The sequence below is a fragment of the Nannospalax galili genome, unplaced genomic scaffold (genome assembly GCF_000622305.1).
Source record: "Nannospalax galili isolate Female #2095 unplaced genomic scaffold, S.galili_v1.0 scaffold180, whole genome shotgun sequence".
Classification (NCBI taxonomy): Eukaryota; Metazoa; Chordata; class Mammalia; order Rodentia; family Spalacidae; genus Nannospalax; species Nannospalax galili.
This window is the reverse complement of record NW_008348199.1, coordinates 2,736,771-2,752,755: the sequence shown is the minus strand read 5'-3', so window position 1 is coordinate 2,752,755 and position 15,985 is coordinate 2,736,771. Positions and strand designations below refer to the sequence as shown.

Sequence of the window (15,985 nt, the reverse complement as noted above, 5' to 3'; positions counted from 1 at the left end):
AAAGGAAAAGGGGGGCAACCTTGGGCCTTGGAAAATTGCCCTTGCCATGAATCATGGAATGTGATAATTCCAGACATTATACATTTTTACTAACCAGTTTGTTTTCACTTCTTTAACCTGCTTGCTGTCTTGGGTCACCCTGACACAGGGCATAAGACCACCCTTGTTATCTTGTTATTGTATGACCACCTAGAAGTCATTTACCTTGACTGTCTTATTTTACTTGTTATGGCTAAAGCTGTTGGCTAGTTTTAATGTCACAAAGTTGAGTGCCAAGTTATATGACTGTATTTCTTGTCTGTATAATGATTGGTTGTTAATTAATAGAATCAAAATTCTGCTATGTTGTACAAACCTGATTGGTTCACAAATGTCCTGTTTTAATAATAATTCCGTAATCCTATAAAAATTCTGACCCGACAATCACCAGGGCTACTTCTCCCGAGATAGACAGCCTGGCCGGTCGAAAATTAAAATTCACCTTGCTGCTTTTCTTAAAGTGGTGCTGGTGATTTTTTATGAACTCTGTCCTACAACAAGACCAAGAATAAAATACGTGAGATTCTTTTTAGAACACCAAGCAACAATTAAGTCTGCCTAAGATCTACAACAGACAGAAAGCTTGTCTTTAACAATATGTGGACCATGGTTCTTAATTTGTTCCATTATGTCATGAATGCTATTTGTGTTAATTACCTCTATTTTTTTCACTTAGAAATTTATTATTTTTATTTTATGTGCATGAGTGTATTGCCTGCATGTATGTAAGTGCTCCCATGTTGTGCAATGCCTTCGGAGGTCAGAAGAGGGCATCAGGTCCCCTGGAACTAGAGTTATGGATGGTTGTTAGCCACCATGTGGGTGCTGGGTTCTCTGTTAGAGCAGTCAGTGCTCTTTAGCCTTGTTCACTGCCTCTTAATACACTGGTAAATATTAATGTTTATACTCATAGATTTGTGTTGCTCTCAACCTTGGGGAGAGAAATTTCTTTCTTATAGGGGGCATTGGTTAATGCAGAAATTCATAACTGATCAAAGTGCAGAGAACAAATGACCGTTGGAGCTCTGTCAACCTTTACCTCCACCAAGGCTCACGAACATTGCAGGAGAGAGGGTGGAAAGCGGGAAGATGATGATGAGGAGTGCTGTGAGATGCTGTCTTCTAGACAGGGTGTGGTGCTGCATAACAGTTCATGGCCGTTGTGGTTACCTGTGCACGATCAAGCCGGTTAAAACACCCAGCATGGATGGGGGAGGAGAACCAAATGCTGGGGAGCTATTGGCAGTTGATGGATGCTGGAGGAGGGAGGGCCACATATCTTTGGGTGTGGCTGTCGGTAGGTTGGTCTTGAAGATGGGCTGGAGATGTGCTGGGGGCTGGGCGAATGAAATGAGGGAGGGTGTGGATATGATCAAGATACATTGTATACAGGTATGACACTTTCAAAGAATAATTAAAAAAAATCTTTCAGTTTGGAGAGGTGACTCGGTGGTTAAGAGGGCATATTGCTCTTGTGGAGGACCTGAAGGCCTGAGTTTGGTTCCCAGGACACATGTCAGGCAGTTCACAACTGCCTGTAACTCCAGCTCCAGGAGACTAGATCCCTTCTTCTAGGCCTCTCAGGTACCTGCACTCCACAACACATACAAGGCAGAAGGAGCAGAGAGGTTTAAGGCCTTCTTCAGCTCCATACCTAGTTCAGCTCAATAGTACTGTAATTCCGTTTTTTTTTTTTCCTGATTCCAGTGGCCTCAGCCTTAACCATGATCTCTAATAAATACGAGAAAAGAGCGACACTTAGGTCCCTTCCCTGTTTATTATGAAAATGATTTCCACAAGTGTTTGATTACATGCATATGGGAAAGCAAGATGGAGAAAGCAAAGCTTTGACTCTCTGAGGCAGCTAATGGGCAAACGCGGTCACCCACCACGCTGCAGGAATGTTGCACAGCATCTGGAGTATTCCTTCTTGGAGACCAGAGAGAAGGCTGGGCACAGCAGTGCCCGGTAGAGCAGGGTAGATGGCTCCACTGGCTGTGCATGGCTCTGACCTCGACAAAACACAGACTTTACTGACAGATCTACTTGACTTCTAGAGGCTGGAAAGCCAGTCTGCTTCCTCCCCTCCCCATGTGTGCTGACAGGCACCAGGTTTCCTGCTGATGTAGTGGGGCTGAGGGCCTCTGGGTCTGCACAGGCCATCACAGGTCAAGGCTAGATGGTGAGGACCTGACCCCTCCTCAAGAGAAACCAAGTTCGTCCTTTCTTTGCGTGTTAAGAAGGGAAGGACATCGTCAGGGTGAACACCACCTCATACCCCTGGCTCTCCTGTCCACTCTTCAAGTCTGGCTCTCTCCACTGCCGGGCTGGCCCAGCCGGGATTCCAACCTGTCAACTTCGGATTAATCAGCATTTACAGAGACGCCTCCTCTGTGCTTGGATCTGATTTCCAGTCCCACAAACTTCTAACTCTTCATCTTATACACATCATTTGGGTCTCCCAGAGTCAAATGTCCACGTATGAACAATGGGTTGAGCCCCACACGCCTCTCATGATGGAGAGAGTTCTTAGTGCTTGGCATACAGGAGCACTGAAGGATGCTAATCCCCTGGCTTTGTTTCTTCCTGTTGAGACTTGGGGAGTGCACACAGTTTCAAACGTTCTGGGGGAGGAGCCTTTATGCGGGTGTGGTAGGGCACAGACTGGGAAGGGAGTGGGTAGCTGTCTGAGCAGGGCACTGGGAGAGAGCATGGGCCATACCCATGCCACCTGGGCCCCGAGGAATCCCCCTCCTGGTGTGCTGGCAAAGGGTTTGACAGGCTGGGTAGGGTGAAGCCCAGCTCAGTCCTGTTTAGACTCACTTCTGGAGGGGCCAGCGATCTTTGGGGGGTACAAGTCTGCCCGGGAGAGGAACAGTTTGCTCTGTTTCCGTGTGTTTGGTGAACACTTTCTTCACTCCCAAGTCCTTCAGCCTCAGCTCGAATGGCGTCAGCCGGGTACTGCTGAGGACAGAAGGGCTGAGCTGTCACTGTGCATCTTTGGGAAAGCAAAGCTAAGCATGCATCTTGCCAGGGCTGTTCTTTCCAAGCCTGTGGTGGAGAGGGAAGCCAGTCAGAGCCCCAGGGCAGGGAGAAGGCACTGGCTCTGTAGGGCACAGAGCCAGATGAACAGATGAGTGTGGGGCAAGGCTGCTGTTCTGGGCAGGTTGCTGCCTGAGTCCATGTTGTTCCCCAGTCAGTCTTTTCAGGAGCCTGGTGCATAGTAGGTGCGCAATAAATGCTTGCTGAATGGCCTAATTGTATCTATTTTTCTGCTGAGGGGTGGGGTGAGTGGAGGCTATGGAAGACTATTCAGCTCCTAACATTTAGGATCTGCTACAGCCTATATAGGCCAGCTGGGGTCTCCTGCTGAAGATGCCTCATGGGAGTGCTGTGCCTCTGAGAGGCACCCAAGAGCTCCAGCTGGAAGCCACGTTTGTCAGAGCTGGGTGAATAGGCTCCCTCTTAAGGATTTCAAACAAGCACTTTTTGACCTATGTTTCAGTTCTACTTCAACTGTGTGTCCCAGACTAAAGGACAGCAGGAGGGGAAGTTGGCCAAGGCCTCCAGCTTGGGCCCTGCACTCGAGTGTCTGTGAGGGAAACTCTGTCTTGGAGGAGCCAGAGTTTGGAATAGTAGTTACCACCAGTTTTGGGGTGGGAGCCATATGTTCCCACTGATTGTGCTGCTTGAGAGGTGGGAGAAAGGATGAAGAGAGAATTGACATAGCCATAGCCACAAGGCTCTAGTCAGGGACAAAAGTAACTGGGACATTTAAAAGCCCCATTCCTGCTGCCACTGTCTACTGACGGAGGGATGGGCCAGCCACTGACCCTCAGGGCAGATGTTCTTCTTCCTCAGCCAAGTGCTGCCCAGCTGAGTGCCAGGAGGTGCCAGGAATGCAGGTCAGGAAGGCTAGGTGCCCTGCAGGGCGGTCTTCTCTTACAATCCTACACGATGACTGTCCCCTGGAGCCCAAAGAGACACGTTGGTTTTCCTCTCTCACCTTCACAGAGGTCTTCTGGTTACCTGGGTTGGAAGCTCTGTCAGGAGTGGGCTCAAGCTTTGGCTGAATGGTGGCTGTAAGGGTTGGCTTTTTGGGATGAGAGACACAGAAGGGCGTGATAGTGAGCATGAGGGGCCTGTACTGCCTCTGTCCTGCTTGGCCCTGGGGATATTGGTCATGATGTGGCCACAGTGGGGTGAGCATTGTAGAGAGAAGATAGGTGGGTAGATTAGTGGGCACATGGGTGGTACTTGCTAGAAGCTACTCAGAGGAGTTACAGGCAGAATTTAGGAATGCTTAAGAGCTCTGTCTGGTGTTTTCTGGGTTTTGAAAAATTAAAAACAAAAACCCAGGCCAAGCATGGTGGCACACGCCTTTCATCCCAGCATTCAGGAGGCAGAGGCAGGTGGATCTCTGAGAGATCAAGGCCAGCCTGGTCTACATAGTACATTCCAGACCAGCTAGGGCTGCAGGGAGACCCTGTCTCAAAAAGACAAAAAAATTAAACAACAATGACAAAAACCAAAAGCCCCGAAGAGCTTACTGAGTGGAATGGTTCCTTTGATTTGTCAACCTGACGGCAGGACTGAGCCTCCAAGTACTTCTTGCAGGATGTGTCTGAGGGTGGAGCAGTTCTGGAAGAGATTAGCATATGAACTAGGAGCCTGAGAAAAGCCCTGTCTTCATCCATAAGGTTTGGCATCCTGCAGTGCTGGGATGAAGGTCGGGCATTGGGTGGGACCTCTGACTTCTAACCACTCAGTTGAGGCCTTCTGACTTTGGGTTATTGCCTTCTTGCAGGATGTGTCTGAGGGTGGAGCAGTTCTGGAAGAGATTAGCATATGAACTAGGAGCCTGAGAAAAGCCCTGTCTTCATCCATAAGGTTTGGCATCCTGCAGTGCTGGGATGAAGGTCAGGCAGTTGGTGGGACCTCTGACTTCTAACCAACTCAGTTGAGGCCTTCTGACTTTGGGTTATGCCAGTACCTAGATCCTCTGGTTTGCAGATGGCACCTTGCAGAACTTCTGGGACACCATAATTCTGGGAGCCAAGTCCCATAATTCCTTCTGATATGTCGCCATATGCATCCAGTGGGCTTCATTTACCTGGAGAACTAATGTCTCCTCAGGGTGGCTGTTGCTGGGTTTGTTCTGGAGGATGCTGATCTTTCTTTCTGGCGATGATCAATGGTCCAACGGAAGGAGAAAGGAATCTCTTTCTGGAAACTGGCTGGTCTGTAGAAAGGCAATAAGCCCCTGGCAGGGCTTATTCCCCAAGTGTTGAAACTCCGTCTGACACCCTCCAAAAGAGGCTGCTGGCTGCTGGGGATTCCTTGTGCTTTGTGGACCCGTGTGATGGCAGTGGCTTGTCCTTGAGTTTCAAGCCTGTTTCTGGACTGCAGGATGCACTGTGCCCTGTCGCCAAACTGGTTCTCCAGGCCTGGCTCACCTGCCTCACACATCACAGTCTTCAACGTGCCATGGGTGTTTTCTCAAACAGTTCACTAGGCAGGTGTGGGGACCTGGAAACCTCGGTGTTCATTTTTAAGATTCCCCCATGTTCCTCAGAAGTTCTAATATCCGTAATCTGAAAAATATAGACCATTTTTCTATGTGTGCTCTAAGACTGACAGTCTGAGGCGCAGGTGAGTCCTCTGTCCAAGGGAATGGCCCCCCAGCTGGGGGGTGCCATGCAGCTTGGCCACACAGGGGTTTCTCTCTTTAAGAGAGGCAGTGCCCAGTATCCAGTGCCCATGGCTAGGGGTTGGCAGGGTGTGGCATTGCCACAGACACTGGCACAGGCTTAGCAACCCCCCCCATCATGGCTCCTCCATGTACTTTCTTTCTGTGACCTGGCTTCCTGTATGGGTGACAGTGGCCCTGAGAAGCAGGAGAGAGGCTCCTGACAGCCCCTGCCTTGGGGCCTCCTCTCCTTGGGTCTTGCTTTTCCTCCCTCGTGCATTGGTAAGTGTGGGCCCCCTCTCTGAGCACAGCCTACACTCTTCTGAGGAAGGCCTTGTTTTCTGGTAGCATGCAGGCCTAGCTGAGTGTCAGTACCCCAAGGATGGGGTCTCAGGGGAAGCTGCTTGTCATGGTGCTTGTGAGGGGACTGGGCCAATGCTCCAACATAGCACCTGAGCTCAGTCTCTAAGAAGTCACACTCAACAGCATGTCCAAGCATGTCCTGCGTTCTCCCCAGGCTCATGGGCACTTGGCCTCCCCCACACAGAGGCAGGCAGGCTCAGGAGGAGCAGTTTAATCACAGCGGGGAGACTGGTAACAGCGGATAATATTTACAGTTGCTGAAGAGAACCTTCCTAATGTACCTGCCCACACATAGAAGTATATATATTTAATATTTATATATATATATAAAACTTCATTAGATGTTCTACGAAGGCAAAGCACAAGCCTGTGGATTCCTCCCTTCGAAGCTCTGTTTTGTCTCTCACAGAGTCCTCAGAGCCCCATGGCTGGGTGTAGTCCTGTGCCTATGGCTGGAGGAATTGGCAGGGTGTGGCATCTCCACAGACACTGGCCCAGGCTTATCAGCTCCCCCCAAATGGCTCCTCCACGTACCCTCCTTCCCTGGCCTGGTTTCCTGTGTGGGTAACAATGGCCCAAGCTTCCCAGAGCCTGCAGGGGATGTTGGCCACACTCCTGTCTCCTGACACGTCAGGTCAAGGGCATATATAATCCTTGCTCCTATGTGGTGGGGGCAGTGTGTCCTGGCCCATGGAAGCCCACTGGGGTGTCTCAGGAGGGAGTACTCTTGGTATCCTTGGAGACAGCAGCAAAGGGCAGGCAAAGGCTTTCTAAAGCAGTGTCTCCCTGCCCAAGTGGCAGAGGGAGTACTCTTGGTCCTCCTCGGGTGGTGCAGGCTGGATGGCTTTGCTGGAGGGCACATGTTGTGGGTTTCCCAAGGCAGCATGGAAACCCATGGGGCCTCCTTTCATCTCCTGCCGTGGAGGGAAGGCACGCGCCCCTCCCTCTCGGTTCCCACCATCCCCAAGCAGGACAGCTGGAGGGTTATTTATAGGGTCTCAGGAATCGGGACACTTTGGAGCGTAGCAGTTTGATGAAGGACCTAGGGAACATCTCCTTGGATTCCTGGGCTGTGTACTTGAAGTAATTCTGTGGGTGTGCCAACACGTCAAAGAGGGCCTTGATCAGCTTCTTGTCCTGTAAGACATGGGAGGCTGTGGGAGGTGGGGCATGGGGTAGGGCGGGGTGGTAGATTCTCATAGTAGAGCAGGCAGAAAGGGGATCTGGTTTCTGCTTAAACCAAATAGCAGCTCTAGGGGGAAACCAGGAACTTGAGAGAAAAGGGTAAACCTCATGCCTGTCAAACTGCCATTGTACTCCAGCGCCATCTGGTGAACTGGAAGAATCTGCCATCTGCTCTGACATGGGGGTTGGGGGGTGATCCTTTGCTCAGACATGGTAACCAGGACAAGGGTGATGTGGCCCTGTCCCTGCTCTTGGTTCCCCAGGCTGTGGGCACTGCCATCCAGAGACTGATCCTGAGCCCACCTCCAGCCCAAAGCTGATCCTCAGGTCTGACTCTATTTAGTGAGAGTCAGGTCCCCAGGCCTCTGCACCTGCTGTGTGACAGTTTGCCAGCTTGTCTTAGGCCTTCTGGGCTGGGACTGGGGGCAGATAGGCCAGATTCAGTCCTTATGTCAAGGTCCTTGGCCCAGTCTATCCTCCTCCTCTTCCATCATACCCTCTCCCTCCCTTATTTTCCGGGTTCAGTAGTCAGGGCAAGCTTGGAAACAATCCAGACTATTCTCCCAGAGTCACAGGGATTCCTTTGCAACAAACTCACTTTCAAAATCTCCTGGTGGTTCTCTGAGGCGTACAGGCGCCCATCGCGCACGATGTCTTCTATCAGCTGCTGGTAATCCTCTGGTGAGCCGGCCAGCAGGGAGAGGGAAAGCGAGGGACTTGACGCCTCACACCTCCCACCCCTACCCTCCCCAGCACCCCGGCCCTGGCAGTGGCTGGATGTAGCTCTGTCTCTTGGCCTTCGCTGCTGGGGTCCCCTTCAGCTGTTGTGTCCTCCTGGTGGCTTAGCTGCCCCTACTTAACGGTGCAAACCCTGTAGGGCAGGACCTTACATGAGGCCGGCAGGCAGCGCCTGCGGTTCCCTCTCTCACCTCTACCTCGTACCCCTCAGGTTGCCACATTTCCTGGCCCTTAGTTCTGTCGCTGAGTTTGTGCCCTGTTAGAGGGGATATGTGAGTTATTTTGGAGTCCCCGGCCTGGTTTTGACTGGACTGTGATGAGATGGTCGCGCCTTACCATCATAGGTGACGTAGGGCACTTGGAACCCTTTGCCGCTGTTGCCTTCATTGGATTTAAACTGGATCCAGAGCTTGCGGGAACGGGAGGTAAAGGCAATGGGCCTCTCGTAGGTCTGGCATGTCTCATAGGTGGTGACAGACGTGGGTGAGGCTGCAGGGACACAGGCCATTGCAGAGCCACCCTAGTCCACAGTTCCTCACTGCCCCAGGCCACTCACCTCCCCGACTCTGCCAGCCACCAGCATCTTCAATCCCGGCCCCAAACACCCAGCTCTTCTGCCTTCACGGTCGCTCCTCTGCCTGACCTGCCCTTAGCCCCAACTCCGCTCTCCTCTCCCTCGAGGCTTGTTTCCACAGCCCTTTATCCAGAAAGCCCCCTGCTGCTCCCCTAGTCCGGCCCTATCCCTGCTGCTCTTGAGAGACCTTCCTTACAGCCTCCCTGTTTCCCTCTGGTCGATAGCCCCTCCATGGCACGCATCTTGAGTGGGCCAGGGCTGGGGATGAGTGGGGGAGGAGGGAGTCTCAGACTGAGCTCCAACTAGCTCAGGGATGCCGAGCAGGCCCCTTGCTCTTTTCTAGTCACAATCTTCCATTTGCCCACTGGGGCTTCCTGGCCCACCAGCCATGGAGCAGGTGTTATGCACACGGCAATAGTCAGTCACACAAGACACAAGACAGAGTCATCTCTCTCCACTCCACTTGTCTCTCTAGCCACAGATGGTCTAGCCTCAGACCAGTGTTGTGTTTTTGGGTCTGTCTGGGTCCCTGGCTTTCTCCTTTCACATCCTGCCTTGGAGTTCACTCCTGTGGGCGCCAACCAATGGCAGTGACGTCTCTAGGATGCTGTCTCTAGGATGCTGAGGATACAACCAAGTCTCTGCAGGGCTCTCAGCCCCTTCCTGGGATTTCTCACTACGGTGGTTGTTGGGCCACACACTTGCCCCCGCCCTGCTAAGGGCTGGCCCTCTGTCCATGCCTCTCCATCCTTCCCTCACTTGACAGGGACACATACTCAGGAGTCTGGAGCTCCAGGAAGGGCTAGCCTAGGTGTCTTGTGTGTGCCTGGGTGGCACTTTGTTCCCCCTCTCCCAAGCCTTGGAGGGTGGAGGCCAATGGAAGAGGAGGGTGCTACCAGGATCTCACGGGTGTGTGTGTGTGTGTGTGTGTGTGTGTGTGTGTGTGTGTGTGTGTGTGTGGTGACATGAAGTGGGGGAGGTGGGGGAGGGGCACCACAGCTGCCTGGACAATTGGAGGAGAGACTGGCTGGGACCAGAACTGACTGGGTTCAGATTCTACCTCAGGGCAGCCTTGGGCCTCCTGGACCTTTTTCCCCCAGAGCTCCATAGAGCCCAGTTCTTACGGCCTGGCTCAGGTGGGTTTCTATACTGCGTCACAGGCTCCTCAGAGCCAGCTGCTTCCTGAGCCTCAGAGTCCTTCGTGCTGCCTGGTGGAGCTGAACCAGGCTGGGGAAGGGTGTGGCATGCGGTCAAGGTTGTGCCCCATCCTGTTGTCCCAGGCCCAAGCCCAACACATACCGCTCTTCCTCATGACCAGGACATCACCACACTCGTCCTCAATGGGCAGGAAAATCTCAGGGACCACGATGAGGATCCTGCGCTTCGGTGGAGGTGCGATGTGCCACACGCACTCCGCATTGGCCGGGTAGTCTCCAGGGTAGTTGGGGGACTCAATGTAACCTGTGTAGTCACCGAGCTCGCCGCCGCAGTGCTGGTCTGTGGGCACCACGGCAGAGGCCTGGTCATGCTTGGTTGCATGGGTGTCCTGGCCCTCAGTGGCATTAAAGGTACAGGGCAGGTCTGGCAGGTGTTCCTGTGCCAGACAGCTGGGCCCTGTGCTGACCCACCCAGACCCTGCCTGGGTTGCTGCTCAGCCACCTAGCAAGTCCCTGGATGACACCAGTGGGTTCCCTGAAGCCTGGCCTGGGCTGTCCCTTCTGATGGGGCTGCCTCACAGACCCCGGTGTGTCTCTGTCTCAGCCTTGTTATGCTCGGTGCTCTGCGCAGTATCTGCTCCCCAGCTAGCCTCAGGTCCCACCCACGTCGTGGGTATAAAAGGCCAAGTGAAGCTCTATTTGACATCTCTTGCCATTTACTCCTCAGCCCCAGAGTTGTGCCAGGCACCGCTTACAGTTGAGAGGGCATAGTACCTGCTTGGTGGCCTAGGTGGTGCTCACCATGCAGAGCTGAAGGACCGGCAGGTGGCAGCCCCCCAACAACCTGTCAACTTCCATGCACAGGGTCTGCCTTCTTTCTCTGGAGACCCAGAAACTAGAGAGGGCCTGGGCTGCAGCTCAGATTGTATAAAATGAGCACTGGGAATTACAAACTTTGGTGCAAGCACATGTTTTATAGAGCGGATTGGGCCTGGGCCGCCCTGCCTTGCTAGAGGTCAGTGATCTCTCCTCTCAGAGTATGAGGTCAGGTCTTACCCACTCTCTCTCCACTGCCCAGAATTCCCAGCTTCCCAGACTAAGAGTGGCACCTACTTTTGCAGTGCGTGACGTTGGTGGACCCATCAAAGTCAGTACTGGTGTTCCCTGGGCAGGTGATACAATGGTTCTGGCCAAACTCGGGCTGGTAGGTGCCCACGGGACAGCGGATGCACCGGTGGGTGGTGGTGTTGTAGTGGTGGCCGGGAGAGCAGTGCACTGCAGGGGACATTGCTGGTGAGTAGGAGCAGGCCAGGGGAGCAGCCCTGCCCTCAGGACCCTTCTCATTTAGCAACCTCAATGACGTATGTCCCACCATCATGGGGTGAGTGGGTGCCCAAGCCGGATGGGATGACAGCGGCCTGCTGGAGGTGAGGGAGGGCCCTAGAGGTATCCACGCCACGTGCAGACTGAGGACATATAGGGTTCCAGCCATGCACTGACCATGTAAGGATCAAATTTCTTGAGCAGTACAGTGGGGTGACAGTGTGACTGGAGGAGGTCAGGGCAGGAAAGGAGGGGAAGTGGAGAAAGCTAGACCACATACTCCTTTACAAGATGGATGGGTAGTGGAGATGGGGGAAGGGTTGCAGAACTCTGTTCCTGGAACTGGAAGGGGAAAGAGCACAGAGCAGCCTGTGTGTTAGACAGTCTGCCTGTGGCAGGCTCTGTGGCACTGAGGGTCTGTCACTTGGCCTTGGCTGGCAGCACAGGGTAACAGAGGAGGGCAGCAGGGCAGCCAAGGGTGATGGGGGGCGGTCAGAGAGTGAGGTGGGAAGGACTGGAAGTGGCTGAGGCTGAGGTTTCTGCCCTGGTGGGGCCCCTCTGCTACTGCTCTGCCCATATCCTCCCTTCCCTCTCTCCCATCCTCCTCCTCTCCCCTCCCATCACCCTCCTCTCTCTTTAGTCTCATCACCCCTCCAGCAGTCACCCTACTGCCTTGAGGTGCTACCATCCTCTCTTTGGCCCTCCTGATGCTCAGTAAGCTTGAGACTAGCTGCTGTTCCTGTCCTGGTGTGTGACACAGTGCTGGTCACTCAGGTCCACTGTCTGGAGTCTCTAGACTCCTCCTCTGACTTTGGGGTTGGCCTTGTGGAGGAGAAAGTGATGTTGAAGAATGAGTCCCTGAGCTGCTGACCCCCTCACCTTTGGTCTCACAGTCCTGGAAAGAGGTGGTACCCGGGTGCTTGGTGAGCAGTTCCCCTCCACAGGGAAAGCAGCCAGTGCGTCCAGGCTCAGGCTGGTAGGTGCCCACGGGGCAGGCCTGGCAAGGCTTGAAACCATCAGCTGAGAAGAAGCCGGGAGAGCACTGGCCTAGAAGTCAGAGGCCAAGGCTCAGGTGGGTGAGGATGCTGTGGCTGCTCGGACCTGGGAGGCTGGCCCTGCTCCTGGCCCTGGCCCTCCCTGCCAAAGCACCCGGGGTGGAGTGGGAAGAGCAAATGGGACAGCCCAGGTGGGGAAGGCCAGGCCCTGGGTCTGGAGGCTGCCAGCCGTTCACTGTGTGGTTTTGCCAGCTTGGCTTCCCATCTCCCACAGCAGCATGGGCTGAATCTAAGGAGAAAGGGCCTCACTGCTGAGTTGGGGCCCATGGGTGTGGAGGGGAGAGGGGGTGTTTCAGGACCCCAGCTTCCCAGGGGCAGGTCACAGGTATCCATAGGAGGAACCAGTTATTGTCTTGTCTGTTAGCAGGGCCAGGCCAGAATAGGGGGAGGAGGGTTGGAAGGTCTTTGAGGACCCATGGGTCTGCCGCGGATAAGACGGGGGCACAGGGAAGCCCTCTTCAGCTCAGCCTTCCTGTTGAAAGGCAGGGTGAGGTGTTCTGGAACTGAGTGGGTTTAGTGTCCTTTCTGCCCAGGTCCTGAGACTCTCAGATTCCATTCCAGTGGAGACTTGCCCTCCTGTACCACCCTGGGCTTTAACAGCTGCCATTCCCTGGAGATCACAGCTGGGGGCCAGTGGGGTTGGGGGCCAGGCTGGGGGCCAGTGGGTTGGGAAGCAGCCGGCAGACACAGGGGCTCAGCTGGGTCCTGGGCTCTTCTGTGTCTAGGAGAAGGCTGGAGGTCTTCATTCCTCCATTCTCGGTGCCCATTCGCCCATCCTTCCAGACACCATGCCTCCCCAGTGCTGAGCCCTTAAGGTGCATTCTCTAGAGTAAGGCATGCATGGTTCCGAAGGAGAGGCTGCTGAGGGACATAGCCGTGTTGTAGATGGGGCCAAGTGGGCATTAAATGGCAGGGTTTTGCAAATACAACTGCCCCAAGTAAGTTAAAAACGGGCTTTCTTAACCACCTACACGACAAACTGTAAAGGTTCTTTGTGTAGCAAAATTCCTGCTGGAGTCAGTCTTGTCCCCTGTGAAGCATTTCAACGATAACGAACTATCTCTTAAGCACTTGTGTTTGGGGCTTGGAGACATGGCTCAGCAATTCTCAGCACCCACATGGCAGCTAACAGCCGTCCGTAGCTCCAGTTCTAGGGGACTCTGTTATCTTTTTCTGGCCTCTGTGGGCATTGCACACATGTGGTACACTTACATACATGCAGGCAAAACACTCATACACATAAAATATAAATAAACAATTTTTAAAAGCACTTATACAAAACAAAACCAAGGCCCATCTGAGTGGCTTAATTGAAACCCTGTCTCAAAATAAAAATTAGCAGGGCACCTTTAGTTTCAGCACTCAGGAGTCAGAGGCAGGTGGCTGTCTGTGAGATCGAGGCTAACCTGGTATACATATTGAGGTCCAGGCTAGCTGGAGTTACAGGGAGACCCTGTCTCAAAAAACAAAACAAAACAACAACAACAAAAAACACAAAAAAACCAAAAAACCACTCATGTGCCTTGTTACAAACCACAGCTTGCTTTGCCAGGGACTGTGTGTGCATGTTGGATGACCGCAAGAGGTGTTCAGTAACTGTGGTGCATGCCAAAGGGTGCTGATGCTGTGGGAGGCGTGGCATCCTGTGAGTGGTGACCGTTGGAAACTGCATGGCTTTGGAAAAAGTAGAGCTTCAGACAGAGGTGTTATTTTCTGACTATACAGGGCCTCTGCTTTTGCTCTGGAAGTCTCATGAGGGTCAGGTCCCTGCCCAAAATCTGCTCCCCACCCTGGCCTCTCCCCTTCCACGTGGGCCATACTCGCCTCCACATTCAGATACGTTGCGGGCACCAGCCAGACCCAGCCCTTCACTGCTGGGGCACGGCGTGCAGCTGAGCTGGCCCTCCATGTCCTGGTAGGTTCCTGATGTGCACGGCACACACTGGCCTGGCTCGTTGCTGAAGTAGGTGCCAGGCGCACAGGGCACTGTAGAGGTGGAGTGGAGAGACTGCTGCAGTGACAGTGGGCATTGGGTCAGGGGCATGCCCTGTGTGTAGATAGGACACAGCACTTAGTGCCCACGCAGGAGAGCCGGGAGCAGCAGTCAGGTGGCAGCCTCTGTAAGGATCTGAGGGGCGGATCTACTGTTCTTCAGAGTGGTCTACAGACCCCTTTACCACAGCTGGGGTCTTGGCTCCACGTGGACTTCTCTCCCTGCCCCACATCCTATCCTTAGCCTGACTTTTTGATCTTTTACCGAATGCTCCCTGGATTGGCTATTTCTACCTGGACATCCTGTGCCACTCCATCCCAAACCACGCCCCCTTCCCCATCCATTTCCTGCCTGTTTGGACACAGCACAGTGTGGAACTTGGGGACCAGAAAGCATGGGTGAGAGGGTCTGATGGTAAGCCAAGGTTGTTGGGGTGTGAAACAGAGGCAGAGGATGGCAGAGAGCCAGGGTGATGGGCTATCGTGATATTGAGGAAATGGATGAGGAACAAAGCAGTCTAAGGAGAAGGGAGCCTTGGTCCTCACTGCTGGAGCTGTGGGAAGATGCACGAAGGGGAGGGTGAGGGAGAACCTTGAGTGCTGAGTTGGAGGTATGGGTATGGAATGAAGTGCTCTCTCCTTTCTCTCTCTCTCTCTCTCTCTCTCTCTCTCTCTCTCTCTCACACACACACATATATATATATATACACATATACATGAGTCCATGTATATACTCATAGAAACAGGACAAAGTATGTGTATACGCACCCCCCATGCTTCCTACTCTGACCCGTGTCAGCACCAGCCTAGGGGGCACCCACTGTTCATGTCAGCACCTGCTTCCAGGCTTCACCGTCTCATGCTGAGCCTTTCTTCCGTAGCCCACTTCCCCGCACTCAGTCTTGGGGAGACAGCGCATGATGCTGGTCCCTTACCTAGAGTACTGCAGTGGCTGCCATGGGTCTTAGTTACACCCGTGGCTGCATGGACCCACTCCTTTGGTCTCATCTTGCCTGTGCATGTGCTCACTGCTCACTATCCATCCTCCACATGGGGACTATGACAGCTTGAAGGGCCACTGCCCAGGCCCCCATGCTGTCCCTGAATCTGCTTCTTCTCACAGGTCATTCCTGAGTGAGGCTGCCTGGGCCCGGGTGGGTGTCCGGCTTCCAGCCTCCTCTACTTCCAGGGCAGCCTTTGGCCTGGCAGGTGCTGTGCTCTGCCCCTCTCCACCCTTCTCAGCCTTCCAGTTCCCCAGCCTGAGGTGTCACCTCACATACCTCCTCCCCTCTAGGAAGCCTTGAACTGCACTGCAGCCTGGAGAGAGTCCAGTTTGGTCCCTGGGGCTCCTTGAGCCCTGCTTCTGAGGCTTTTCTGTGCTGTCCTATCCCTGTCCCTTCTTCTCAGGGCTATGGTGAGGGTCACATGCCCAGCCCAGCACCAGAAGAGACGCTCTAAATAACGGTGATGATGGCAAGGGCTATGCTGTCCTCCCTGGCAGGCAGGTCCTTCTGTCCCCGCCTCATGTCCCCTTCCTGGTGTGCTGAGGTTTGCCTAGTCTGCATGTGTGAGGAAGGATAGGGACAGATTGCATAATTAGTATTTGGGGGACTCACCACATTTGCTGTCCTGTAGTACTTGGCCTGTGCCACATGTCTCTGGCCCTTCCAGGGCCTTGGCTGGCCTCTGGGCCACCTCATACTCAGTGCCCGAGACCTGAACGTAGAACAGGTGTCTGCTGATGGACTTCCGCAGCGTCTTGACCGCGGCCTGCAAGCTCTGCTCGGCACGCTTCCGCATGCAGTCCACTTCGCAAGTGTCTATAGGGGCACGAGGGACCCAACAAGAGTAACTCACAATCTGCTAGTGG

At 53.6% G+C, this 15,985-nt stretch overlaps 1 protein-coding gene across 3 annotated transcripts in view; it reads right to left on the bottom strand.

The window, feature by feature from the left end:
• Positions 1 to 4,845: 4,845 nt before the first annotated feature.
• Scube1 (signal peptide, CUB domain and EGF like domain containing 1) overlaps positions 4,846 to 15,985 on the bottom strand; it is a 137,248-nt gene continuing 126,108 nt past the window's right edge. For all 3 annotated transcript variants that reach the window (XM_008844731.1, XM_008844732.2, XM_029569166.1), the window contains 8 exons: positions 15,732 to 15,935; positions 13,948 to 14,109; positions 11,948 to 12,115; positions 10,859 to 11,020; positions 9,888 to 10,085; positions 8,351 to 8,503; positions 7,875 to 7,954; positions 4,846 to 7,228 (listed from right to left, as the gene is read on the bottom strand). In XM_008844731.1, coding sequence (XP_008842953.1) covers positions 7,076 to 7,228; positions 7,875 to 7,954; positions 8,351 to 8,503; positions 9,888 to 10,085; positions 10,859 to 11,020; positions 11,948 to 12,115; positions 13,948 to 14,109; positions 15,732 to 15,935 — 1,280 coding nt within the window. In that variant the 3' untranslated portion in view covers positions 4,846 to 7,075. The remainder of the gene's footprint in view (positions 7,229 to 7,874; positions 7,955 to 8,350; positions 8,504 to 9,887; positions 10,086 to 10,858; positions 11,021 to 11,947; positions 12,116 to 13,947; positions 14,110 to 15,731; positions 15,936 to 15,985) is intronic.